The sequence below is a fragment of the Empidonax traillii genome, unplaced genomic scaffold (genome assembly GCF_003031625.1).
Source record: "Empidonax traillii isolate 1590-97213 ecotype Southwest subspecies unplaced genomic scaffold, ASM303162v1 scaffold148:size1803964, whole genome shotgun sequence".
Taxonomy (NCBI): Eukaryota; Metazoa; Chordata; class Aves; order Passeriformes; family Tyrannidae; genus Empidonax; species Empidonax traillii.
In genome coordinates, this window is record NW_020955341.1 from 278,521 (window position 1) to 306,106 (window position 27,586).

At 38.3% G+C, this 27,586-nt stretch overlaps 2 protein-coding genes across 12 annotated transcripts in view; both read left to right on the top strand.

Annotated features, from left to right (window-relative positions):
- Positions 1–13,238, top strand: part of MRVI1 (murine retrovirus integration site 1 homolog) — a 102,193-nt gene extending 88,955 nt beyond the window's left edge. For 10 of the 11 annotated variants that reach the window (XM_027884530.1, XM_027884532.1, XM_027884537.1 and 7 more), the window contains 9 exons: positions 411–551; positions 2,817–2,948; positions 3,684–3,825; positions 4,480–4,529; positions 6,414–6,521; positions 7,560–7,627; positions 9,641–9,760; positions 10,676–10,807; positions 12,087–13,238. In XM_027884530.1, coding sequence (XP_027740331.1) covers positions 411–551; positions 2,817–2,948; positions 3,684–3,825; positions 4,480–4,529; positions 6,414–6,521; positions 7,560–7,627; positions 9,641–9,760; positions 10,676–10,807; positions 12,087–12,327 — 1,134 coding nt within the window. In that variant the 3' untranslated portion in view covers positions 12,328–13,238. The remainder of the gene's footprint in view (positions 1–410; positions 552–2,816; positions 2,949–3,683; positions 3,826–4,479; positions 4,530–6,413; positions 6,522–7,559; positions 7,628–9,640; positions 9,761–10,675; positions 10,808–12,086) is intronic. The other variant, XM_027884539.1, reaches the window with a different exon arrangement.
- A 4,863-nt stretch (positions 13,239–18,101) lies between these two features.
- LYVE1 (lymphatic vessel endothelial hyaluronan receptor 1) lies at positions 18,102–27,308 on the top strand. The gene is made up of 6 exons (XM_027884542.1): positions 18,102–18,713; positions 22,406–22,565; positions 22,667–22,806; positions 24,871–25,170; positions 25,913–25,991; positions 26,788–27,308. Exons 1-6 carry the CDS (start codon positions 18,632–18,634, stop codon positions 26,972–26,974), a joined length of 948 nt encoding a protein of 315 aa, XP_027740343.1. The 5' UTR covers positions 18,102–18,631; the 3' UTR covers positions 26,975–27,308.
- Positions 27,309–27,586: the final 278 nt, after the last annotated feature.

Consider the following 27,586-nt stretch of genomic DNA (forward strand, 5'->3'; position numbering starts at 1 on the left):
TTATCCCTGAGGTAAAACAATGCTAATGCTGAGCTCATCCCTGGACTTCCTCTGCACAGACTATCTGTTTAAAAACCTTGGGGACCCTTGGAGGAAATCCAGCTAGAAAACAGATCCATTGTGATTCTGGTGCTTCTGCTGGGCTACTTCCTTCACTGTGTCTCTGCTCTACTGAGCTCCCAGAAAAAACATTCAGGAAGAGAGGCAATAGCACTTTTAGTCATAATTTAGTGGAAGTAAATAGAAGTGATTTTTGAAACAAAATAATTTTCAAAAATATCTTCATTTTTCCGTTTCAATACTTATTTAAGCACCAAAGTTTGTTAAACACATACCTCATTCACAAAGTGTTATTGGAAATTACATCACAGTGAGACTTATTGGAAAATGCCTTCTTTTAATCCAAACAGAATGTGTTTGTACAACTTTCCTTGGCCTTTAGAAATGATAGTTACACATTGGAATCTAGAATTAACCAAGCAGAGAGAGAGAGAAACCTTACAGAAGAGAATGCTGAGAAGGAACTGGAAAACTTTAAAGCAGCCATTACGGTAAGAGAACAATGGGAATTCTTTTCTTGAACTGTAGGGTCCATGGAAGTGCACACACCCTGGAAATATGCATGACTGTTCTTTCTTATATGCACTGTAAATTTAGCCACAAAACTTCATTTTCTGCTGCTTGAGCTCCTTACCATGAGCTGCCTACCACTTGACAGGAGAGAGAGAGTTTTCTTCCAGAGTGGGCCACCATTGCTGGGAAGACACAGGGGATGTTGCCCTACATCTGGCAGATTTCAGGAATAAACACTATTAATTTACTGGTCAGTTCTGAAATGGTCTGAAACCTGAGTCCTGAGATTTGCATCTTGAAAGGCCTCCTAAGTGCAGCCACAAGAAGGTGGTACAGGAAAGGAAGCAGCGAGGATTCCCTAGGGAATACATGCACCCTCAGGATCAGATTAATTTTTTCTGGAAAATGAAAACCAAATGTTATGAATATTTTGCTGCTCTTCCTTCTGTTCTCTGTGTAAAGAACAAGCAAAACCAACCTATTAAATCTCAGGCTTTTCAGACTGAAAAAATGTGTTAGGTTTGCCTTGTATTTCTGTTAAGAATCCCTAATTAGGCACCAAGGGCCACATTGCCAGCATGGGACAGATGTGATTAGCTTTGTCTTCCTCTGTGCAGTTCACACACTACAGTCTGGCTTTTACAAGCTTTTTCATGTAATTTATAACAAAGTGGAAACTGCCATTCCAGTGCAAGCTTTTGTTCTATACAATGGAATAAACTAACAAGCAATTAAATGAAGTCATGACTTCTGTATAATCTCTATCATATTAGATCCAGACTTGTTCCAATCTCATTGAGAGGTTATCTTCATTTCTGTAGGGCAGGCATGTGTTATATGGCTCAACAACAGTTTTACCAGTCTTTCTGATTCTTTTAATCAGTGGTGATAATTGATGTTTGTTATTAAAAATCCTAACTTCAGGAGAAAGCTGTTCTACATGAACTTCAGATTTCTTCAAGAAAACAAGCAGGTTACAGTTGCCAAGGAAAAAAATGGAAAATCTGAAATTCTGTGCATGATTTTTCTCAGACAGAGTCTTCCCTTATGCCTTCTTGGTTCTTGCAGTCGAATTTTGGTTGCAATTTATTATCAAAGTAGCTTCCATGATAAATAAATGTATAAAATTTTTGTGGCTGCAGTTGTTGTCTTTGTGCCAGATTCGTCAGTCTCTTGGCTGTGTTTCTATACCAAAAGTTCGCACTTACAAATGTGATTTCTGAAACAACTCTACTCAAAAAGTTACTGCACATCACTCCTTTCCTTTGAGGTGGGAGAGAAAAGAGAGCAGGAGAGGTTATTCTTTTCACTCATCATTTCAACTCCGTGACTTACTCTTGCAGCAATACAAGTGAGGGGTTGCAGAGAACTGGGACACATTGCAGCTGGACAGAGGGAAAACTGTGTGGACAGCAGCACTGTGATTTATTACTTAAAACAACCTCATTGCCAAAACCGGTCCATCCTAAAAATGCACTCTCAGAATACAGAAATCATCCAACGTGACAAAGTCTGCCTGTAAGACTGAACTAAATTGTATAGGATTTTCTCATATCAGATTTCTCTGTGAATAGAAAATGTATTCAGTGAAGAGGTTTGGCTAATGAAGCATCTAAATTCATTAGTGCTTTTGGGAACCAATCCCAAGGAATTTATGTGCTTTGATGCTTTCCAGTGTCAATCTGTGCTGTCAAAGTGACCATATTAATACAGTGAATAGATGTCTCTATTGACTGACAAAAAAAGGTTCAGAAATTGCAGTTGCCATTTGATTTACAGGCCATGTTATTTTTTTAATTGTTCTTTTACATCTGGAATTCTTGAGACTATAATGTCTCATGTTCCAAATGAAAGTGAAGTATCATGACAGTGAAAGGGGATGCAAGTCCTTCTTAACACCTCGTGCCCAGGGAATTAAACTGTTCTTTGTGCTTCAGCAGTAATTTTTATGTGCTACTTCAAGTAAACTTGTCATCAGTAAAGTGCATGGGTAGTGAGGCACGATTCACGATAAATTTCAGGATGGAAATTGCTGCAAATGTGCTGAGCCCTCTTTAACTCCTGAAACAGCAGCAGCACTGTCTGGGTCATCTGTGCTGGTAGTGCAGGGGCCACTCTGGGGCCGCTCTGTCCATGGGTGGTTCTGCCTAGACATTTTTACCCTTTTCTGTGGCTCTGGCTACTTCATTTGAAAACCAGAAGTGGCAAGACGTGATGATAAATCTTATGTATTTCCCCTCCAGTCCTCAGCTCACCTGTGGCACCACTATGAGCACAGGGAAGCCTACCAGAAGCTGCTGGAGGACATCGCTGTCCTGCGGCGTTTGGCTGCCAGGCTGTCGAGTCGCGCCGAGATGGTGGGAGCCGTTCGCCAGGTAGGAACATCCTGGTGTTAAACTTGTGTCCTGCCTGCACTTGTTCCCTCCCTCTCTGTTTTTCAGCCGTAGCTAGAGGATACACTCGCCCTTTGAGCTTTCTTCGCCATTTTGACAGATTAAAGATGTCTATTGCAGTCTGGAAATAAAATGCAAACAGAAAAAGGTTACCCATTGAGCTATTCGACATGTGTACAATAGGAACATATACATTATCCAGAACTACAGCTGCATCACATGAAGCTTACTGCAAATCAGTCCTGCACTAGTAAAAAACTTTCCTGGGTCCAAAAGATCATCTAGTTCAGTCACCAGCCTTTGTTCAGTCAGACAACTATAAAGAGTATAAGAACAGAGCAGGTATAAATGAGGACACAGCAATGCCCTCCCAGATTCAAGAATGTTCCCTTTTTAAGCAACCAGACTGATGCCAGTGACTAAGGCCCTTGAGGGCTTGAAAACCAGTGTGGTGTGCCACATAACTAATCAGAAGGGCACACAGGCAGGCTGTATAAATACCTGACAACATAAATTATGATATTCTCTGAAATATGTATGAATGCAGGTGCATTTGTCTTCTAACTAGCTTAGGAATTTTCAGACGTGGAGGTACCAGTATTTCTTAAAGAACAGCTATTCCAGATTTAGCCCTGACAGGGAGCACAGATATAAAGGCAAGTGATTTGTTGGAGGCACATAGAGTTTAACTGGGCATTTCCTCCTTTTCCTCCTTAGGAGAAACGCATGTCAAAAGCAACAGAAGTAATGATGCAGTATGTGGAAAATCTGAAAAGAACATATGAAAAGGATCATGCTGAACTAATGGAGTTCAAGAAACTTGCCAATCAGAATTCCAGCAGAAGCTATGGTGCATCTGGTAAAAAAAAATAAAATAAAATAAAAGGGCTTGTCTTGCCTCTCTACAGGGAGATGTCGGTGGTGTTACTGTTTAAAGTGAAATACCATGAAACCTATTCATGAAGTTTTGATCTGCAAGAGTAGATTTAAAAAAACTGTAGAAATAAGTTAAAATGTTTTATATGAACCATACTTGATGCTATAGTACAGTAATATGAAATCACTTTCACTTCCCAAATTCTGACGGGATTCAATGACATTTCATTGGTGTCTTTCACATGCACATAACCTGTGGAATTTTAATGCAAGTACCTTTTAGGAGATGGTTGATGGCAAAATTTCATTATTCAAAACTTTTTTTTTTTTTTGCAACCTTTTATTTCCTGTGCTGGAAACTGAAATGTATTTCATTTCACAAGTATCTGTATATGGAGGCAAAGAGTGGCCCTTTACCTGATGTCAGTAAAGTTACTAATGGTTTGATTTTCGCAATTATTTCAAATGACTTCTGCAGGTGAAGCTGAGATCAGAACTGTATAATAGATAAATGTGTGGTCACTACAGACTTTGTATAAATATACTGCATCTGAGTTTGAAATACAAGCAAAGGCTCTATTCATATTTATAGATGCTCATATAGTCTAAGGCTGGTTTTTATCTTTTTTCTATGCAGAAGATGGAGTGCCTCGTTCATCGAGATCCATGTCTCTTACTGTTGGAAAGGTAATTCTACAGTATTTTAAAAAAATGAACATTTTGTGTAGTGAAATGTCGTTGTCTATGGACACTTTTATAGGCTGTGTAATTTAGCACATGTGCTTTGCACCTTTGGATACAGGATTAAGTATGATCTTGTGCAATCACAATCATGCTTGATGTGAAAATATAAAGGTCCTATTTATTTAAGAATAATTATAATCCAGGTCACATACCTGTGCTCCAAAGAATGGCTCAGTTCCTGTGCTCTGTTCTAGTTCCTCAGTGAGGAAACTGAACACTGGATCAAAACTTAGCATATGATTCAGGATTCCATGGCCATAACTGCTGAACACCTGCTCGTTTTCCCACAAATAACATTTTCATTATCTTAAGAATTTCATCGTGGTCAGAGCACCTTAGGTAGGAGCAGTTATTTTTTAAGTGTTGCTCATTTTTCAGTTAGCATCGAAGTATTGACAGAGTGAGAGACGGTCCCAGATTGATTTTGCTTGACCCATTAATAGCTTCAACATGTCCAGTGTTTCATTTCTGCAAACATTCCAAGTGTTGGAGATAAAGTTTATTACAAAACTTGCTAAAACAACCAGTGTTTTGAGAGACACGAATCCCAGTCTGGCCATTATGAAATTTGGTGGTCAGAGACACTATATTCAGTCTACTGTTTATTTTCATATTTTTATTTGTTTAGGTTGTTGTTCTTTAGATTTAGTTTATTCCTGCCACCTCTGAGTGGTGAATATAAAGAATTAGAGCACAGAGCCTGCTAAGGGCAACACTGGATTTCAGAATGAGAACCAGATAAGTTGAAACAGAGGTCTCAAAAAAAGATTAAATTTAAGAATGACAAGTCCAAGTAATAAAGAGGGGAGAGAAAACCCCAAAACACTAAAATGGACTGCCTAAGATGGCTGAAGACTCCCCGCTGTGGTTTTGCGGCAGTAAATTAAATAAAATTGTCATTAATTAATAGGTACAGTTGGATTAGGATCAGGATCATGGAGTAGGTGACTCCTCCTATGTATGCACTAAATCTGTGTTTAACTCCCTTCCTGTAAAGTTGTCTAGACCAGAGGTGTTTGGATTTGCACTGAGACAAAGCTGTGTTTTGATGGTTTTACTCAGCTGGAAGCACAGATTTTACATAGATTTTTATAGGGTGAAACATTTGACTACTTACCAAATTACAGCTGAAACTTATGTGATCTGTATTTGAGCTGGAATATATTGTGTACAGCATGTATTTGTGCATGTGTTTGTCACATAAAGAATGCTTATGATCCGTGGGAAATGTGAGCAACGTCACATGATGGTGTCTAACAACTCAAGGGTGGGGGAGAGGGGAATGTTCACAGGACGTTCCTGTGGAAGGAATGGGTGCTGTGGGTTCTGTAAGTTGTAATCAGTGTAAGATGTAACCAATATATCCAATATATCATAGTGGGTACAGGATATCAGAATGGGTACGTGGCAAGATAAGAGTTTCATGTGCACCTTCATTATTTGCCAGTCATTGTGGCACTCTCACTTTCCCCAGTATCATTATACATCCAATTTATTGAAAGATAATAGCATATAATTAGAGCTGACAGTATCAGCTCAGACCACATCTGTTCTGTGACTTTACTGGGCTCTCAATGTGGAGGGAAAGGAGCAGCATCCCTGTAGCACACTCACTCCACACTAAGCACTTGCCACAGCAGACCATATGAGAGGAATTCCTGGGGAAAACCATAGCTTAGCATCCATTTATCTTAATATTCCTCCCAACTCTCCTTTTCCCCACAAGACATTAACCTACATCTTTTCCACTCCTGTTAACCTGTAGAATTGTTCTTCAGTGTGTCTTGCTGTATGATAGAAAAAGAAATAAATTGTTGTTCCTCACAGAATATGCCTCGGAGGAGAGTCAGTGTTGCAGTTGTTCCTAAGTTTAACTCCTTGAACATTCCTGGTCAGTCACCAACAGCTTCACCTATACCTTCAATGCCATCCCTGGTAAGTAAACCCCACATTTTAAAGTTAATATTTTTTTGTCTAAACTACTTTTACATATGACCAGGCCACAGTTACTAAAAAATGGAAGCCCTTTCATTGGTTTAACTTGTTTTGACTCCATCCTAGTGAAAGTGGCAATTCCTATTTGGAAGGGACATGTGCCTTCAGAATCTACTTCCATAAATGATCACTTTAGAATCTGCTGAAGAGGGAGGGCTGCTGATTCAGTGGCATTGGACATTAGTGAGGCAATTTGCCTTTTCACCTGTAGCAGCATACAGGAGAGAAGTTGTGAAAGCAGATGCACAGTGTAGGAGAGGAATTTTAACTAGAAACCATAGAACACTGAATAGAAACATATGCAATTAATGTACAGAAATGTATGTGGTACAAATTTAGAGGTTCTGTGATGATCTGGGATTAGTGAAATCATCAGCCTCTGTGTTGGCTGTTTGCTTATACAACTTTATTAAATCAAATGATAACCTAATCTGAACATAATAAATCCATACAAATGCTTTGGAGGAAAACTGCAAGGCATACTAACTGTTCAGAGAGGAGCTATGATGGAACATAACCTGAAAGTTATGCAGTTAAAAATGTTAAAAATGTAGATTTCTTTAAATGAGGGGGTTTGCTGAGAAGCTAAGTCCATTTTAGTTTTAAGAAAAGCATCTGTTTATGCAGTTTAGTTATTATGTCCTCAGAGTCAATTGTTTCAGGAACTAAGTGTGTTTGTTTGCCATGGTTTATTATGATTCGGTTTTGCTTAAAATTTCCCTTTGAAAAGTCAGCTATTAATGTTTTTCAGATAATAGGAGAGATACAATAAAGATATTATTTAGTGATCAATGTATTTCAGAGAAGATTCTTAGTGTGCAAGTCCCCTGTTTACTGTGGTAAATGTGGAACCTTCATATTAAAGATACTTTGCTCGTGAGTGTGGAAGAAAACCTAAGCAGCATATTGTCATTTTACTGAACACTCATTTGAAATTAATTAATGGATATAACATTTGTTACTGTGTTTTACTTACAGTCTGAATCGCCTAGTAATGGAAGGAGCAGCCTAACATCTAGTCCTGCTCTGCCAGCACTTCTAGAAAAGTGAGTTGTCTAGGTCATCTCCTTACCTATTAAATCCAAATATGAAGTGATAATTGGATCATTTCTGTCGTTCCTAAACCAAGGAAGGAGGTATTGTAATCAGTGACACAATGTTGGCTTGGGTTGATTCATGATCTCGTAACTGTGTTTTACCATGGCACCATCATATTTTTCTTTTCACGGTCAAGGAGTTTACCAGCAGTACCTCAGAACTAAACCGAGCCTGCTGTGATAATTAGAACTCATCAAGTAAATAATGCATCAGATTTTACATCTTCAAAGCTTGAGAAAACTAAGAGTATTACAAACAGCGCATGACTTTTTTATCCATGTATTTCCTGGAAGAAATTAATGCTGCATTTAAAGTTGGCCATGAACAACCCAGGGTATGAATACTCCTTAATTTGACTATCCCAGTGATAGAAGTTTGTGTTCTGCCCTTGCCTGTAAATAGCTACCATTATGGACACAGGCACTGCTGCATTTGCACACTCGTGTGCATGTACTTTATTTGTAAGTACAATCAGCCTAGAAAGCAAAAATCAGAAGTTGTCAGGCCCTTTTCCAAGGATGTTTCTAAGGAAGTTGCTTGCTAGTGTGCCAGAAATAAACTTAACTAAAACATCACACTGATTTTTGTTGTGATTGTTACTACTACTACTTTGGACATTCAAACTGTTCATGGTGTCACAATAAAATATCAGAAATACTGATTTAAATTAAAGAGTTTTTAGGATGCTTGCAGCATGCAAATCAAAACCTTTGACATGTGTAGATCTCACAGCAGTACAGAATATTAAATTTCATGTACTTCAGATTAGTGCTGAGGCAGGACAAAATTTATCTTATGTCTTTTTTTAATCTCTGTGCTTTACTAAGAATGTAAACATACAACAATTGGGAAAACAAAACCAGTGAACTGCAGCACTAGTTGTTACAATTCAAAGGAACTCTGCAAGATCTTTGACCATCTTTGAGACCATACAGAAAGTGTGGGAGAAAAAGCAACAACCAAAAAAGCTTATCAATATTTCTCACTGGATCTTAAGAAAACAAAACAAGTGACAGAGGTAGAACTCAAAATTCAAGTTTGAGGATAAGTATGTGTGCATGGGCCAGCTGCTATAGTAGAGTAAAATTCCATAGTCCAGCACAGTTTTGTATTTTTAAACACTTCAGGCTTATAATCATTAGTTGTTTAAAGTCCAAGTGAAAATAATGTCTCCTGTTAATATGACTTCTTGAGAGAAAATCCATTACCCACAGATGGTGTCAATTTTAGTGCCTGAAAAATAAGGCCTACAAAAAAGTTGGAAGTTGAAATGGGTTCCACTGGTGAGTTTATTAAACCTTGACTTGGATAGATTTGCTGTTACGTCTCAATCACTTAAACTCCTTGTCCCAGATCAAATAAATAAGGAGAGGAGAACACTGCAGGAAGAGAGCAATATAAAATGGCTTAACTTTAGCCTGAATGCTCAAAGCTTTTACTTAAGGAAAGTTTTAGTGACTAAAGCATTGTATGTGTTTGTGGTTTTTTTCACTTTTGCATCAGTTCAGCATATGAAGTCAGCAGGGGGGAGTACCTAAAAGGCAAATAAAACCAATGTTTTGTTAAACTGGTATTTGATATTATTTCTGTTATTTTCCCCTTGTGTAGCAGGTCACAATTTCTAAGACGATTTTTAAAAAATTGATGGAAATGTTTTCAAGAAGAGCAAATAAATCCCACGGACGAGCCAGGAAACAAATGCAGGGGTTTTTTTTCATTTTTTTTAAACAAGAAGCAAAATGCAAGTCATATTAGCTTAGAAACATAATCACTGTTCTTAAATTACAATGTTTTGAAATGAATATTTTTCTTGATGTGTATTTTTTCTTTTGAAAGACTTTTCATTTCTTGGATGTACATAAAAAAACACAAATGATGAGTCACAAAATTGTAGTGTACTCCAAATACAACAAATTTCAGTGACAGTATTTTCTGTTTGTCTTTTTCTTTTGTCTTGGCAGTGGAAAGTCTAATGGGGAACCTGACTGTGAAACCTCCCCATCTGTGCTGTCACAGAGTGGGTTGGAAGAGATCAGCCCTGAAACTAAAGCCAAGATAGAAGAGGAAGCATATAACAAAGGGTGGGAATATTTTCTGTGAACTAAACCTGTAAATATGTGCTACCAGATCAATACATATGTTTTTAAAATTTATTTTTAAATGCAATTTTTAAATGAGTGGCATAATTAAAAGGTGCTCCTAGAAGATAGTAATGATTGGAAGAATGTGGAAAACAACATGAGTGAGCTTCACTCGTATTTGCTTGGTATGTCTTGATTTTCATCCTTTATTAGTGAAAGGCAAACTGTGGGAGAGCAGTTATAGCAGAGATTCTGAGCTGGGTGGGTGTTCTTATGTCAACAGTGCTCAGCTTCATGACAGAATAATCCAAAAACAGCCTTATGAAATGTTCATTTTGAAAAGGTTACATGGAAATGACTAAAGAGTAAATATCAACTGTTGCAGTAGTCATATTGTTTGTGTCTCAAAGTGCTTTACACAGCATGTTTTGGGGCAGTTAAACAACTTTGGGATCTGTTTCTGTATGCCAAGCAAAGAACTCTGTACTATGTGAAGAGCGAGACAAAGATTTTGACCCCCTCCTGCAGAATTCAGCATGCCATCTATCTTCAGCATTGATTCGTTCTCCAGGAGAAAAGAAATATCTGCAGGGTGTTCAAAATTACTGACAAATAATAGAGAAATATTTACCAACTCATTTACAGTGGACGAAAGTTTTTCTCTGTTGAGGACTTTAACCTCTTTTTCTTGTTCAAAATGATAAATTTCATATCAGCCCTTATATAATCCTCTTTTAAGGCTGTTTCTGTGTGCTGTAATCATGGTCTTCAGCTAATTTTTACTCTTGTCCAAGGGCTGCAACACTGCTACTTCTGTTTTATTGCATGTAACAAAACATAAAGTTAATTTTTCATTAAATAAATTAGGTTTATATAGCATACTAGACTAAGAAAGAAATGTTTTGTGGGTTAAAGCTATCAGGAAGGCTTAAAGAAAACCAAAGAACTTCAAGAACTGAAGGAAGAAGATGAAGAGACACCCAAAGAAAGTCATGATGAACACGAAGAAAGTGAAAATGAAGATGAGATTAAAAACCTGAAAAGCAGGTGAGACAGTGGTGTAATATGTCCATACAAAAGGGACCACTCTTTTCTATTTGTGGTACCCAACCAAGTGTTTTAGACTATCACCTTGACGTGTTTTCCTCCAGTCTAGGGAAGCATATTTGAAATTACAGTATTTTGACAGAAAGGCACTTTCCAAGACAATGTAGTTGCAAAATGCAAAACTTTTTGTATTACTATTTCAGCTAAAATTGTATGTTGACACCAAGATGCTTCATGTTAATGGGGTTTGGTTCTGATTTGGGGTAGAAAAAAAGTTCCAGAAAAGTTCTTTAAATGCTGGACTTTATCTCTCTGAAGATATGCATTGTGTCATGGAGGTTGTAATTCAGGAATCTGGTGCCCAAATTTGTGCTGTCTGTCATTCCCAAAGGGTCATCTACAAGCTGAATGCAGAGTAAGACAAGCTCCTCAGCTGTGCTGGGCTCGACCTGAGCAGGCAGGTGCCCCCTCTGGGAGCTGGGGGGGTGCAGCAGGACAGCACCGTGCTGGAGTCCCTGCCTGTCACTGCAGTGACATATTCTCTGCACCCTTCTGGACCCAGTGCTCTCTGTCTCTACTGGGGACTTCTGAATCATCCGCTTCTTGTCTTCCCCGAAGCATTTGGTGCCTGACTGGAAAACACACCTGAAATGTTCCATTTTTCTTGCAGTTCATTATTGAGTCTCCTCAGTGGCTTTACCACCCAGTTCAATACTCCTGCCCTTTCCTGCCTTTGGAAAGAAACGAGTCTTTTGAGCTAGAGGAGACTGGAATGCTGGCCAAAGGAAGTAGAATGTCCAATACCAAGCTAAGGCAGGGAACCTTACTTGATCCAGAGGAATTCATTTCCACTCCATAAGCATTGTGATTATAAACATCTGTTGATTTGAGACTTCAGCTGTGTTCACAGGGCAGCCATCTCAATAGCCAGGACACTGATAGGAAGAAATGTTTATGACATGTTCTAATGTCTAGTTTAGTTGATCAAGGGATGAACAGTGCAGGATTTTACATCATACTCTGAGATTTGCCAGTTGACAGGTGGGAGAAATAGAAGTCAAGTTTACAGTCCTGCAAATATTACTCGTGTCATAGAAGTGTTTGAGTTGGAATATCTGAGTGTACAGCTCTCCGTAGGAGAACTTTGCAGGCTGTTTCTTCTCTGACAAGGTGTTGTGTTGGGAAAAAAGACGATGCACCATATAGCTATGAAACCTCTCAAATGAAAAGCTTGGGATAATAAATTTGCATATATAACAGTTTTCTTTTAATTTTACAGCAGACTTGAAGTCATCATTAACTATTTATATATACTGTACCCCAAACTGTGCAAACACTGGAACGTGGTTTGGCTCGTAGTGGCTGCAATCATCATTTTTGCCGTGGTGTTGGGAATCTACCATTCCTACAACTCCTGCGATGAGAAGTCCGAGGGAGCTGAAGGGAAGGCCAGCTGCTCTGCTGCCCACCAGTATTCCTGGTGGAACTCAGGGTTTCGACACGAGCAACGCACCGAATAATAAAGGAACAACCCCGCCTTTGTGGTACCTGAGCAGGTTTGCGCATTAGCCCACTGTTGTTAAAGGTAGTGCTTCGTCACCCCTGCGGCTGTCACACGTGAGCTGTTGGACAAGTGAGTTCCTCCACACCTCCAGGCCTGGGGCTGCAGGGTGAACACATCTTGCCGAGATGACAATCTGATGAGTAATCCTGTCTGTCCTCTTATTGTAACTGACTGAGACAAATAAAGGAATGTGGAATCGTGATAAGGTTGTGGCACTGCTGAGCAACCAGCAAGATATTTAAAAGAGTGATTTGCACATGACATTGGTGTTTTGAAGAAAATCATAAAACCTGCATTTGCAGTTAGTGCTTTACTTGGCATTTCCTGAATTTATTGCTGATTGTTGAAGTACTAATTGCATTTAAGTCCTTTGGGTTTTAAGAGTCTAATTAATTTCCTTATTCATGATTATTGGGTAGAAATAGAAGTTTTTCTATGGAAGAATCTAATTATATTATTAGACCAAATGCCTTGCTGATGGGGTAATTTTTAGAGGAATTATCTGTATGATTATTTAAATGGAATGTTAAGTACATGCATAAATGTGTTTTATGATATACTTTAAGAACGGGACCACCACTTCTTTTAAAATGAGATACTCAACAGAACCTAAAATGGGGTCTATGTGACATCATCAAATAAATCTGGGAACTTCTGGTATATCAAAGGGACGTGCTTTGCAGAAAGTTCTGTGTGACACTCAGAGTCAGTACTGGTTACAGCAGAAAGTAGTTGCTGTCTGGAAGGTTAGATGAGCTGCCCAAGCCCAAAATACAGCAGCTTTGGACATGGGAATTCTTTATTAACAAAGAAACAAAGAAAACAAAAACTCTTCAAACCTCTGTATACAGGTGATCACACTTAGTGAACTATTACTAATTCACTAAACCTTACTATTAGCCCCACTACTAATACTGGAAACAGATCTTGTTTGAGATGTGCAGCAGGAACACAGTTCTGCAACAGCCAGAACCCAACCAGTGCCTGCGGGAATCAGGACAGGGAAGCGGTGAGGAGTTCAGAAAGCTCACTGTATATTTTTAGTAGTTCATTTTCAGAACCTGATGCCAGATATACAGATGATCTGATACACTTCCAAAGCTCAACTGCCAGGTGATGAGAGATTCACCTTTTGCAGTTCTGCCTATTTGGGAGTTGTGAGTTCTTACACAAGAATATGAAAGCCTGAAATTCTTAGATAAGCAATTTCAAAATGCTGAAGCCATTATCTGTAAAAAACCTACCTGCTAGGGCTGAGACAAAAATGTGTGTCACTGAGGCTGTACCTTATGTACCTGCTGAACAGCACTTCTGACTGAAGGGGAACTCTGATTGTCTTTCCATAGCTACAGCCACAATATCAAAATCAGTGTGACACTTGATTGCACTCCTACCTTGCATTCTTCTGGCATTTTCTGACTCAGAAATGGGTCTGTTCACCAACTGAAGGATAAGTGTATTATGAAGTACTGTAACTTCAGTTCAGATGCAGATAATAGTGTCCTGTTTTCTTTGGGTGTAAACACTGAACCTCAAGCTAACTATCAAAGAAAACAGGTTCCTAACTCAGTCAGCAATTTAATTCACATATTTGGCACTAGTAACGAGTATCCTGCTGGTGAATTTTTGTTTGTTACATCTTTAGCTATGTGTTTCTTAGGAGACATTTATAGAAAAGAGAAAGAAAAGAAAAATTAAAAAAAAATAAAAATAAAAAAAGCAGACCACAGCCACTTTGTTTTTAGGGGCAGTGGGGAATGAGAGAGTCTAAAAGCAGCTGGGAGAGGGGTTTTGTGTTTTAAAATATATATTATTGAGGAATAGTGTGCTTCAGGAAGTTCAAAAAGGATAATGGGAAAGTGTCATTTGGTCTAAAATTGTAATTGGTAAAGAATAAGACAGAAGAAGGTTTCTTGCAAATTACATGGAATCTGTTTGGTTCAGTTAGAATATCTGACTGTGAAGAACTACTGTGATATTTCACATACTTTCAGTATTTGAACAAACTTGTCAGTTGTTCTTTGAATACTTCTTTATTAAAATCAGTTTCTTTAACTTAATATTCTTTACAAATGACGTGCTTAATAAGGCATTAAAAATTGAAGGGAAATAGTTCTGAATATTAAGAATTCTCTATGCCAGAAATTATGGCGCATATTTGATTATGTGATTGTGGACATGGTGGGCTGCACTGAAAAAAAATTAATTATCAGTGTCTAGAATCAAATTAAGTGACCTTTCTTTACATCCGCACTGATGTGGGCCCAACAACTTATTTTAAGTACACATAGAAAGATATTGAGATCAACAGAACTCTCAAACTGCTTAATGTTACACGTGTTAAAGCTTTTTTGGTCAGTGGGTGAACGAGGTCTCCATCCTCTCCTTAAATTCAGCACACTGGATTTTTGGGGAATCAGTGCTCCAGGGCCAATTCCCACAAGCATTTGTACTGATTTGAACTGAACTACTTGCATGTCTAAGGCAAGTGTAATTTCACCACAAAGTTTTCGCTTCTTGTGGGGAATCTACTGAAGGAGACAAGAGATTTTAATGAGGGTGCAAAAATTAGGATAAAATTTATTTTTTAAAAAAATTGTTCTTTTTATAACTACTTTGAGCAAACTGTCCACTAAAAATAACAAACCACAACGACTAACAGCACAGTAAATAGTTTTGCTTATATTTTTCAGTTAGTTTAATAAAAACACCTTTTTTAATAGGAATCTAGATTAAGCTCAAAAACTATTCTAAATGCCATTTTATTTGTTGGATATTAGTTTGCTTTATCTGGAAAAAAAAACCAACAACCTCTCCTGTGTTCAAAGATCACATCAGATAACAAGAAATAGAACTATTATTTATGCTATTAACACTGAAATAGTTTTCTTGAGGTGCAATATTTATTTTTCTGCTTTAACAAGACACATTTATTGTTTTTCCTGCACAGCACAAATGTTTCTAGTAAAAGGAATTTCAAAAGGGCACTATTTTTGTGTATCATATTTAAATTTGTAATATTGTAAGATTTTGCACAAGTGTGCTGGTATTGTACTGTATAGTATCACATACTTGAGTTTTGAAATAAAAGTATGGTTTCAAAGTCCTCAGTGTTGTCACCTTAAGGATTTGGGTTTTGCCTGTGCTCTGTCTGCACATTGGTGGCTGCGCTCTCCTAAAATACATTCTCCTTGTCCACACTGCAGCGTGTTACCTGTACCAAGCATCTTGTTCTTAGTTTTCCAGTTCTCCAGGAAAATTATACAGAAGAAGCAAGAGAATTCCTGTGTCAGTAGAGAGAGTGTTTGTGAGCAAGGTCGTCCCTGTCACACCCTAGAACCAAGAGGAGAGAGGAAGCTGAAATATCCTGGAGAGAGTTTAGCACCTGCTTCAGGGAGAGGCCACGTGTCACTGACCATCAACAGCCACAGGGGAATCTGTAACCAAAGGATTCGGAGCGCAAGGTTAGGATTCTTTATTTGCTTTGTGTCCTGCTAGACCTGGCAGGTCGGGGCAGCCTGGGCTTTGTGGAGAGCTGTCCAGTGGGTAGGAGACAGTGCTCAGCTTCTGAATCTCTGATGATCAGTGACAGGGAGAAAAACTTGGACAGCAACAACCTCAAAAGGAATTACAGTTACCATGGAAAGCCCCTGACATTTGTGTTTTCTGCATAAACATGTTTCCTCTCCTGCTGTTCAGGTTTCAAGGTTCCTTTGGAAATGATTGTAGAAAACAGTTAATTCTGTCCTCCCATATGAAAAGTTTCTTGTTTCTGCAACCCTCATCAGCATTTTAAAACGTGCTGGCGTGAGAGGCCGGGAATTTTTCTTGTAAGTTGCTACAAGTATTTAGGTCAAACACTAATTAATCATTCTGTATAAGTCTGCGTTCTTTTTCACCACACTAATTATGATGAAGACACAGAAAAAGGTTAAGGACCTTTTGTACTGTTACAGTCCAGATAAGTGATCTTCCACACGGTCTTAGAACAGCTGAAATACAAAAAGGAAGAAGCTGACAAAAAAGTAGTTATTTCTGTCTCACTTCATCACTCTAAAATTCTTTTCTCCCTCTCCTAATCTGTGTTTTGCTCTTACAAGACCGTGTGAAGCAGCTTATATTTTTGTTTGGTTTTGCAAAGGTGTTTATCTCATTTTTTCAGCAAAAAGTCCTACTAAAGATCAAGAGCATAGACTGAGTTTGACTGAAGGAACTTAGGTAGCACAGTAGGCACAAAGTGTTAAAACTTGGCAGGACAATTAGCATGCAATTTTAAAATGTCAGAACCCCAGCTCTTGATCAGTTTTCATGGTAGGAAATACTTTGCAGTTCAGGTTAAGCGTGGAGATGGTAGGATTTTGTTTAATGTTCTCAGTGTTTTACAGCCACAGTCTACTTTTCTCCTCCTGCATTGTAAATGCAAGTGAATCCACTTACAACCTGCTCCAAGTGAGTGAAGTCTGATTACAGTATCTCCCATTGCCATGCCTTTGTAGAGGCAAAGTACAGAACAAGAAAGGAGGTGAGAGAAACTGGAGCAAGAAATTTGTCTGGAGATCTCAAGGAGCTTTACTAACATTCAGTTCCAAACCACAGCCCAAATCCAACTCAATTTTCATTTCTTTATTGCTGATGGAGACATTATTTCACTAACCCCCAGCATTCTCCTGTTCTCCTTAGGCCCTGTAGATGCCTGTCTGTGTTACAGAACACCAAATCACATCATAATCATGTTACATGCTGCTGTAACATGAGAGGAGACTGGGCCTGGGCCCAGTTAAAAGTGAATATGGCCTTAATATATTGTGGGAACTTTCTACAATACAAACCACAGTTTAAAGAGGTAGCTACTGTTACATTTGTGTTTCCAGGACTTTGAAAACAGCCTGGGGACACAGGGCATCTAAAAGTTTGCTGAGTCACAAATCGAACATGATGGAACAAAACCATCCCATTGCAAATAAATAAATAAATAAATAAAAGAGGCTCACACAATTCTGAACTCTATGAGCAGGTAAAGCAATTTATTCATCAGTGCTTGGCACTGTCAAGACCTCACATGGACACACAGAGTGAGCCAGCAGGGGTTTCTGAGCTGAAAGAAAAATGGGAGCAGAGGCATAACTCTTGAAATACATAAGATAGTTGCAAAACGTGAGGGAATAAACTATTTTCCATGTTCACTGCCAGCAGGAAAAGAAGTGATACGTTTACACCAGGGCATGACTAAGTCAGTTTAGAGCAGGGAATACCTTTGAACAGTAAAGGACAGTGGAGCACTGCAATATAGAGCGTTTGAGGACATGTCAGGAACCTGTCACTGGAAGTCTTTGAGAACAGATTAGACAAACATCTGTCAGGAATAACAGAGATAGAGCTGATATGACTGACAGCAAAGGAACCAGCTCATCCCTGGAACCCCTTTCCTGCTCTATGTCTGTAGGAATCTCTGAAACAAAAAATAATTTCTCTGCTAGGACTTCCTGAAGGCTTTGTAAGTTACAGCTGTGAGGATGAGCTGTGTTTTGAACCAGTCTGTGGAAATCACTGTTTAATGGAACTTCTCATAAGGCAGCAGTGATGGGACTGGCTCCCACCTCCGTACCTACAGTCCCACATGGAATCTCATTGACGGTAGCGGATCTCCAAATCTGCTCAAAACTAGGTTTCAGTTACCTCTGCGTTATGGTAAATTCTTTGTGCATTGGAACTCTAAGGGAAAAAAACCAGTAAAACTACTCCATCAAGACATATAAAATAGTGGGGAGTGGATGCAATAAACAAAAGAAAAATCCACCCTGGCATGCTGTGATACAATAGAAGATTTGATTTATTTACCAGATGAATAGATAACATGAATAATGAGCTAATAATCAGTAAAAAAAAAAAAAAAAGGAAAAAATAGCAAAAGAAAAACTTCTTTCGAAGTGTTTACTGACTTAGCAGCACAACAGTCTTATCTCCCTTCCTCAGCCCTGTTTTCTGAATCAGCAGTAGTTAAATTTTCCAACAATCCCGACATGAAAGGGAGTGTAAAGGGTGACTGGGGATGTCCGGTGAGTGACCTCGCCTGTGAGTGGCACAGTCAATGCATTTGCTCTGACATTCTTTCTATGAAGCACTGCAGTGACAGCTGAAGTTGCTTTCCAGAAGTCATCTCAGCAGAGGTCTGACAGTATCCAGTACCTTAACTTTCTGAGCACAGGAGAAAAAAAACACCTTGAGTTCTTCAATTTCCTGAATTTTTCAAGTTGGTGACAATGGCAACTAATTTTGGAGTTACCTCAGCAGTGTTTTTCATCTGGGTTATGATGTTCATGGCTCAAAATTACTTTGTAACAGGTATGTAAAGTTCCACCTTTTAAAGCCTTGGAAAAGGTAGCTAGATTTACAAAAATGGGGGGAAGGGTGCATGTACTAATGTGTTTCTGCCGTAGGAAATCACAGAGTTTTGAGGCTACAGTGCAATGAAAACTAATATATAATGATTTAAATTTTAGTCTAATTTAATTGCTGTGTCAATGCTGAAGAATTTTTGTCTAAATGCTACAGAACTGCATATTTAAAAAATTTGGTATTGCACTTAGGATAAAGATCAGATTCATGGAGATGTAATTTTATCCTGTACTATATAAAATACCAGAGAAACAGTTTTATACAACCTCAGAGAGCAAAACATGCATGAAACCCGTTCTCTTTCAAATTCCATCATCAACTTGATGCAATGTATTCTGACTGCAGTAGCTGCTGGATATCTGCAGATATTCAGTGTACATCAGAAGTCTCCAGATGCTTCACTGTGATTTGCAAGGAGCAAATGCTTGTTCTACTTATGTAAAAGAACATACACAGCTATTGCAGACAATTGACTTTGTCACCTACTGAAAGACTTCTGAAGGAAGCCTGGACTGAGTGAATTAGATGCTCACATCAAATCCTATTGAAATGACACAGGAATTTCATTGGAGAGCTTGAGTGTTGTTCTTTGCAGCTGTTTGGATGCCCCTCAGCTCCCCTCCGAGACCGTACCCTCGCTTGGGGTACCTTCTCGTGCACCCTCTGCTCACTGCTTGATCAGCTCAGGGCTGATCTCCAGCTGTTTTCCAGCTGTGTTGTATCATGTTATGTCCTGCTCCAGTGACTCACTGACTGGGCTTCCCAGGTGTACTCTGGATTTGGGCTGTAGGTAGCCTTGTCTCCAGGATGGACTGCAGGCACGTGTTATAGGTAGCACCATCTTCTGCTGTTCCCAAGTGGACTTTCTGGATGTCTGACTCATGGTCTTGCTCTCTCTGGGGCTGCCAGTGGAACCTGCCACTGTCACCGTGGTCCTGGTTGGTGCTGTGGGACTGTGCCGTGGTCAGTGAGGGCACTGCCCTGCCTGTGCTGCCCTCTGCTTCTGGCTCTTTCCTTGTGGAACAGCCTCATTCCTGCCGCTCCCTGACATGGGCAGCCAAAGGAAACTCCTTCCAATAAATCAGAGTGAAGGCTAGGCACAAGGCAAAGAGAAAAACAACAGCTTCCCCCCAAAAAAAGCTAGAAGGAAACTAACATACAACAAAGCCAATCAATATCCATAGCTTATAAAAAACTGAACAATTTTCTTCCTATTGTATGACAACTTTGTCTTGCTGTGAGATTCTTTTGTCTAGGTCTTCCCACCTATCTCAGTAAAATAGACTTTCTACCCCAGACCCAAATGCTGAGGAGAATGTCCCAGTATTAGTAGGTTAACTAAGCACAGCAAAGCTCAAAGTACAGCTCTGTGTAGCCTGTGGACAGAAAAGGATAATGCGCTGCTGAAGAGTTCATCTGTCTCCTGCACAAACTCAGACATCTTTCGAACAGAGCTCAGAGGTGATTTCAGAAGCGATGGAGAGACTAGAAGAGGCTACTGTTCTCTTTCTGGATTTCTTCCTCATATTGTGGGACCATCCAGAATTTAGACTGAATCTGATAACTTTTACAAGACATATCTTTTACTTCACCATTTTGTTTTAAAAGGCTTAGCAAATTTTAAGGTACAACTTTGGCCCATATCCTAAAGTCACCTTTATTATCACTTACAACCTCATTTTCTGGTACTGATTTTTTATATTATGCTTTGTATCCTCCATGCAATTCACATTAAAAACATTTGTCCTGTAACTGAGTGACTAAAGACTGTAGCAGTTTACAAATACCTAGATAATTTTCTAAGATTTCATTGAATTCCTTTCTGTCAGCTGCTCAGCTTTATTTGAAATTTGTAAAGTTGGTCATTAAAAACTTTCATTCTCAACATTGTATTTTTTTAAAAGTTGTGTTGCTCAAATCTAAAGATAGGAAAATAATTGACTAAGTGAGCAATGAGAGTAAGAGTAAAGTCAGAGCATAAAGAAGTAAAAAAAGAAAAGAACTAGGCATAAACTCTCAGAGGAGGAGCAGGGTATTAAAAACTGAGAAAGAGGAACTGTGGATGTGCCTCAGCAGCTGAGACAGAGACTCAGGGTACCAGAAATAGCTCTCAAGAGACTTGTCTTTAGCAAAAAGGAATCAAGAAAACTTAACCCTCAAACACATAGAATAGAATAGAATAGAATAGAATAGAATAGAATAGAATAGAATAGAATAGAATAGAATAGAATAGAATAGAATAGAGCAGATTTCACACACCCCTTCCTTGAGCAACAGGCCTTCTCTGCATCCCTGAGCCACATGTTTGGGCTTGCCTCATGTTCAGCCCAGGGCTGGATGTGGCCACAGTTTTGCTGTGGGGACTGTTGGAGTGTCTTCCCATCTCTGCTGAGATAAATCCACCTGGTTCAATGATTGCTCTACCAAACACTGAAGTCCAATTAAACAAAATATAAGGACAGCAGAGATGCATCTTTTTTCTAGAAGCCCTTTCCAAACCCACCACATGCAGTGAGAACAGGAGCTAAAAGCCTGTCTTTCTTTTAGCACTCCACACAAGCTTAGTCACCTCATCATGAGGGTGGTTTGGCTGCCAGTTCTATCTTTTAATTCATAAAATTCAATTTAACTTCTGTTGCTAAGAAGTCATATGTGGTGGATTTTTCAGCCTGTTTTGGCAAGTTTTTGGATTGCCTGTGTTCTGAAACACAGATTTTATGGAGTGTTCATTATTGTACACACCTGGGGAGCATACTCTGACGAGCATATTGAGCAAGGAAGTAACACCTGTGGCTGTTGGTTGTCTGGCATGCTGGCAATGAAAAGCTGAAATGTTTCATTTAGCAGGGCAATTACTGCCTGTAATTCAAAAAGAAAAAAAAAAACTCTTTTTTTCCCAGTATGTGCTTCCAGTGAGATATGGAGGCAAAACAGTAATATCCTTTTTCCTTGTTTGTGCCACTTCCCGAATTCTGTCCTATGTGCTTAAACAGAGGCTAAGAAAGCAGAGCAGGTGTAACCTAAGCTAAGCACTTGCTGGTGCAGGTGTCACAAAGAGTGGGCCAGCTGTGGCTATCTGAAAAGCTGGATGAACTACCTGGAAAAGTGTCATAAATCCATCCTGTGTCCTCTTTTCCTGCCAAGTTCAGTAAACTGAACGCTTGACAGTGGCTGGGGGGTGGAAGCATCATGCCAAGCTAGGGAAAAAAAGAAAAAAGAGTTTAGGAGGAATAAGGAACACCATGAATGATAAAATCTTTATGTTTTATGATTGCTATATTAACTCCCTGAAAAACTATGTGTAATACTTTTGATATTATATACCTTATCATCTTGATAAGGAGGGTGTAATGACAGAATCAGTGCCTTGGGGCAACTGCTAGAAAAAGGAAAGAAATAAGCCTGTATATGCATTCAGTCTAATAACAACCAAACCTCTTGAAATTCTAGACTAATGCATAAAAAAATATGTTCTGTCTTAAAATATGTCTTTTATACTAGAAATTAGTTTTCTACTATCCTCAAGCTAGAAACTTTAAAAAATGTTCAATTCAGTTAAATGTGATCCTAAATTCTTCCTGAGGAATAAATGTTAATATCCAAATACTAACCTTGAATATTTTATGGGTTAATTGCAGGTTCCATTCAGTCACTTTGCAGGATCACAGGTGTAGGACTCTATCTTGAGAAGAAAGTGAATTTCTCAGAAGCAAGTAATGCATGTGATCAACTGAATCTACAATTGGCAAGTAAAGACCAAGTTGAAAATGCCTTGAAACATGACTTTCAAACGTGCAGGTATATCAGTTAGTGGCTTATTGCCTTTAGTGAACACCTTTACACATCTGTGAGGCTGGTGATAAGTCCAATACTAACAGGACTGATGCTTTTTATTGTAGCTTTGGATGGGTGAAAGATGGATTTGTTGTTATTCCTCGGACAACACCCAACAACAAATGTGGTAAGGGCAAAACTGGACTGGTGCGATGGAACGCTGACCACCTCCAAACATTTCATGTCTACTGCTTCAATTCCTCAGGTATGGAAGCATGACAGCTACATTGCTTGTGTTTTGGTTTGCCTTATGTTAGTTTATTTTTAATATCTGCTTCGAAAAATAATAACAAGTAAGTGAGTTCTTATAATTTGTTGACCCTTTTCTCCCAACCTCAAATGTTATCGAGCTGCATTTGGCTCAGAAGCTTCCAAGAAATACAAAAGGTCAGTTCAGGTAATCCAAATTAATAATTTGGGGCTGCCATGAAAGCTCTTGAAGGAGAGTTGCATTTACCATTCTGTAATGTTGATGCAATGCTCTTAACATGTTTTGATTATTTAGGCAGGTTTGTTTGAGAGACAGTGAATGGAATCTTTGTGTGTGGTGTCTGTTCTTGCAAAAATCCCAAGAATAGGATATTTCAGGAAAACTTGAATGTCTTTTGATACAGGAAAATTAAACTAAATCAATTTATAAGAGAGAACAGCCAAGAGACCATAAACCCAACTAGAATCCCAATTGAGATTCCCAATCCCAAGGTATTCTCCAACTGCTTTCTTTAATGTGCATCACCCTATGTGTGAAGGATGCGGAAAAGTTAATTCCTTACCTTGCTGATAAGGAAGCATTGAATAGGGAAAGCACCATCAAACACTGAATTACCACCTGACCTATAAAGTTAAAAATTACATGATTGGGCTAACTTAGTTTTTCTCTGCAGTTCAGAGCTTTTATTGATGAATGCATTGATGTATTCATGCTATGGCAACATGCTCTAAAAGAAGCTGCCCCTATTGGTACTGTTATTTCTTCTGTTCCTATGCAACATGGTGTTTCAGTACATGAAATATTTGTTATTCTGCATCAGAAATGTTGGGTAAATTGAGTCATGTTAAAGACGTAGCAAGTAGTTTCAAATTACTTGCTTTGCTTAGCTTTAATTTTAAAATAATAATAAATATATATATATATATAAAATACTGTTAGAGTATGTGAAGAAAGTTAAGCTTCCCAAATGGTTAGAGAACAATGTAATGTATATTTAACATTGGGATAATTCTGCATTTCTTTATCTTAACTTCCAAACTGTTGCCTGTTCTAGGCATTTCTTACCCAAAATATTTGTCAGAAACTCATCCTGTCAATTTTCTTGTGCCAAAAAAAAAAAAAAAAAAAAAAAAAAAAAAAAAAAGCACCAAAAGCTCTTGAAAACCATAATGGAAAAAGTAAAAAGGTCCTGCCATTTATCTTTTCATTCGGTGACTGTAACTGCGTCATCAGGCTTCCCAGGGGGATTCACGGGGACAACAGTGCAATCGTCGTTTCCCTGTTATTTATGTTGTAATTGGGTTGTTACCTTAGTGAAATTTTTATAGCTTTACAGAATACAGAACTTCACTGGCAAAGAAGAATTTGCACGTTTTCACGTGAGCCTCATTCAGAATTCAGCTTTTCCACTTGTATAAAAAGTTTCCCTTGCATCTACATTTTTATATAGACAACATTCACTTCATTTAAATGACTTAATTTCTGAAAATTACTTTTTTTTCTTCAAACCTGAAGTTTGTGTCTTCCTAGCCCCCCATCCCATTAAAATCAAGCCTCTTCATTATCTCACGCTAGTGCCTGATTTACCTGAAAGTTTCATGGGCTACCTTTGTTTCCAGGATATCAAATCAGTTTTCCAATTAACAGGGCATGCATTATGTTTTGAGCATGTACAGAGTACCACGGAAATATTTTTGAACATCGAATCTGCATTAATTAAGTCTCCTGCTCTGCAGAAGATTATACTGTTGGGGTTTATATGCAGTATTATTCTACATACTGTCCATGGGGAATCTTGCCATTGCTTTGCAATCAAAAAATGAGTGCTACACTTGCTCAAAAGAGTGTTTAACTAATGTGAGTAATGATAAAAGCTGCATAATCTGGGTTGTAACCCCATGTTTCAAATGGCCATGGCTGATTTGGGTAAGGCTTTTGTGAACAAATAATAATTTCCAGAAGGGAATGACTGAGGGACAATTTCAATAAACGTGTGTGCGGTAAGTACAAAACTAGCACCCAACACAGCTGTTCATGCATTTCCTTTCCCTCCTGCAGATGTCCAGATTAATTCATGTAAACCAGACCCAACCACAACCACATTTCCTTCATCACCAAGTGCACCAACAGACTCAACTCCACATTCAGCCTCTGATTTGACTGAGAACATCACAGCGGTGCCCACTGTGACCGAGTCAGAGCAGTTCCTGAAAAGCAGAAGATTCCGTGTCATTTGTGTCACTGAAACGCTACCAACAGAGGGGAGCACCACAGCACTGCCAGAGGAATCCTCCACCAGGGACTCTCCCGACCACACTGCCCGTTCTGCCTTTAGGAACGATCCTGTCATCTTCGGAGGTAAAGGCCTGATGAGGCAGTTATTTAATCAGAACAGTGAGTTAGTTACAAATTAGTGGTCAACTTGTTTACTGCTATTTTTGGTTGCTATTCCAGCATCCATTTTGATGACCCTGGAGGCAGGAGAGGAGGGTCATGGTTTTGCAGAAGCAAAGCTTGTAAGACAGGGGATTTTAAAATAATTTTTAAGTAGAAGTAAGGTCTGGTTTTATACTCTTTGATAATATTTTAATATGAAAGGGTGAAAGTTCATTCTGGTTAATGTAATTTGGGGCAAATACATTTCTAAAAAAGCCTTAGCAAACACTGTGTGCTCAGAGTAATGGAAAGACGGTTTTAAGGAGAATGGTTGTTCTCTAAATATGGAGGTGCTCTCGAGGTGTGAGGTGTGAGTAACCCTGATACACAGCAATGGAGAAATGGACTAAATGTCAGGAAAGCATTCCAGTTGCAAGGATAGTTAATCCCAGGAATGTGTTCTCTAGGCAGGTTGCAAAAACACTCCAATGAGCAGATTGGACAAAAATATCTGTCAGGGATTGCCTTAATACCTGTTTTAGTCTCTCTTGAAAAAATGAGGAGGAGTAACTCAACTTTTAAGATTCCTAGTAACTCTATTCTTGAGTTGATGTGTATGTTCTCATACTGCTTTTAGAAGAATCGGGATTTCTGCTCATGAACCTTTAGAAATTCAGCATGAAGTACAAATAAAATTATATGTTTATATCACTTTTATCTCCAGGTATCCCCACTGCACTTCTTGTCCTGGCAATCGTCTTCTTCATTATTTCAGTTGTTCTAGCAGTCTGTTATATCAAAAAGTAAGTTGAGGGAGGGGTGGTGGTTTCTATTTTAGTCTGAGTTAACCCCTAGAGTACAACCAGTGAATATTTAAAATATAAAGCTAAAGAGCAGAGAACTAATGATGACAATATAACAGCGTAGCACAAAGAAAAAAATCTTAAACTCTGTTGGCTACACAGATAAGTTTGTTGTTGCTGTTGCTATTCCCTGCTTTAGAAAAGGAACCAAAGACAAATATTGCCTATATTTGATTGGTCAGTCATGCCTAGTGTGAAACATTTCCGAGTGTGCCAAAATAGCAACACTGAATTGTGCATCTGTTCATTTACAAGCCTGTTTATGCAGTTTTATTCTTCTTTTTTTTTTCCCATGTCAGACTCAAGGTGAAAGATTTTATGATTGCCCTGTGATTGTGCTCAGAAAAAAAATAATTATTGAGCTCATTTGTCATGTGTGAAGATCTTCAACACAGTGCATCACTAAATCCCATCAAAAAGTGTGCATTTCTCACATCTTAGCCCAGACAGCTTTATCATTATGTACCACAAATCCTGACTAGGTATTGTCTATTTTGAAAAAAAAACACAAAAAAACAAAAAAACAACCAAACACCAAAATATTTATTTAGAAAGCACACTGCTTAAAAAAGCACAAAGATCTAGCATGCCATCATTCTCTGTGACACTTTTGCATGAGCATGGCAGAATAAGTTAATTTTAGCTCTTTTTCACTTTATTCCTTGCGTGGTACTACCAAACTATGTCAATGTTTCTGCTTTACTATCCTTTTTTTTTTTTTTTCTTTCATTTAAAGGTACAAGAAAACCTTCCCATTTTTAAACAAGAACCAGCAAAAAGAAATGGTTGGAACTGTTGCTCTCAAAGAGGCAAAGTTAAATGACAAAACACCTGAGAAGGACGCACAGAATAATGGAAATAAAGTAGAAGAGTCTAAAACTAAGCCTGAGGCCACAGTAAAATGTCTAGAAGCAGAAGTTTAAAGCAAAGAATGTACAATTCTTGATGGAAATATGAAATCAAGCACACAGAACTTTGCAGTGCTTTTAAACTTGGGTGATTGTGAATACTCAGGAGTATTTTCTCTATCTTAACATATGAAACCTTGTTTTTTAATAATTACATCTTTGTCTACAAATATTCTTGCAGGAAAATGTGGTATATTATTTACTTGAAATAAATAAAAAAATCCATTTTACAGCTCCTTTTTCATCTATAATAGAGAAGTAATTAGGGATATGCTATTATTGATATGCACTATGTTAACTATTTGCATTGAATTCAGATCAATATATCATTAAAGGGTTTTTATATCCAGCTGGAGGATGTCTGCTAACTTAATGTCTAATATAAAATGATGATACTGTAGTAATTCCTCATGTAGATTAGCTTATTTCCATTCAGTAGTTGCACACTGTTATTTAATAAAGTCTGTTTACAAACAGAAGAAATAGTTCTGTTTACAAGTGAGTGAAAAAACAAAGGATTAACCCACTGTCATTCAAATACCCAAGGAAGGGTAGAAAGATGCTGATGTCTATATATACAGCAATGAAGAACTTTCTTAGACACCTTCATCCTATCATAGTTTTATT

Excerpts from the sequence above, each read along its gene's own strand:
- LYVE1 (XM_027884542.1), top strand. The coding sequence starts at position 18,632 with ATGGCAACTAATTTTGGAGTTACCTCAGCAGTGTTTTTCATCTGGGTT. Across the intron at positions 25,171-25,912 it reads CGATCCTGTCATCTTCGGAG|GTATCCCCACTGCACTTCTT; the intron begins GTAAAGGCCTGA and ends TTTTATCTCCAG. Across the intron at positions 25,992-26,787 it reads GCAGTCTGTTATATCAAAAA|GTACAAGAAAACCTTCCCAT; the intron begins GTAAGTTGAGGG and ends TTTCATTTAAAG.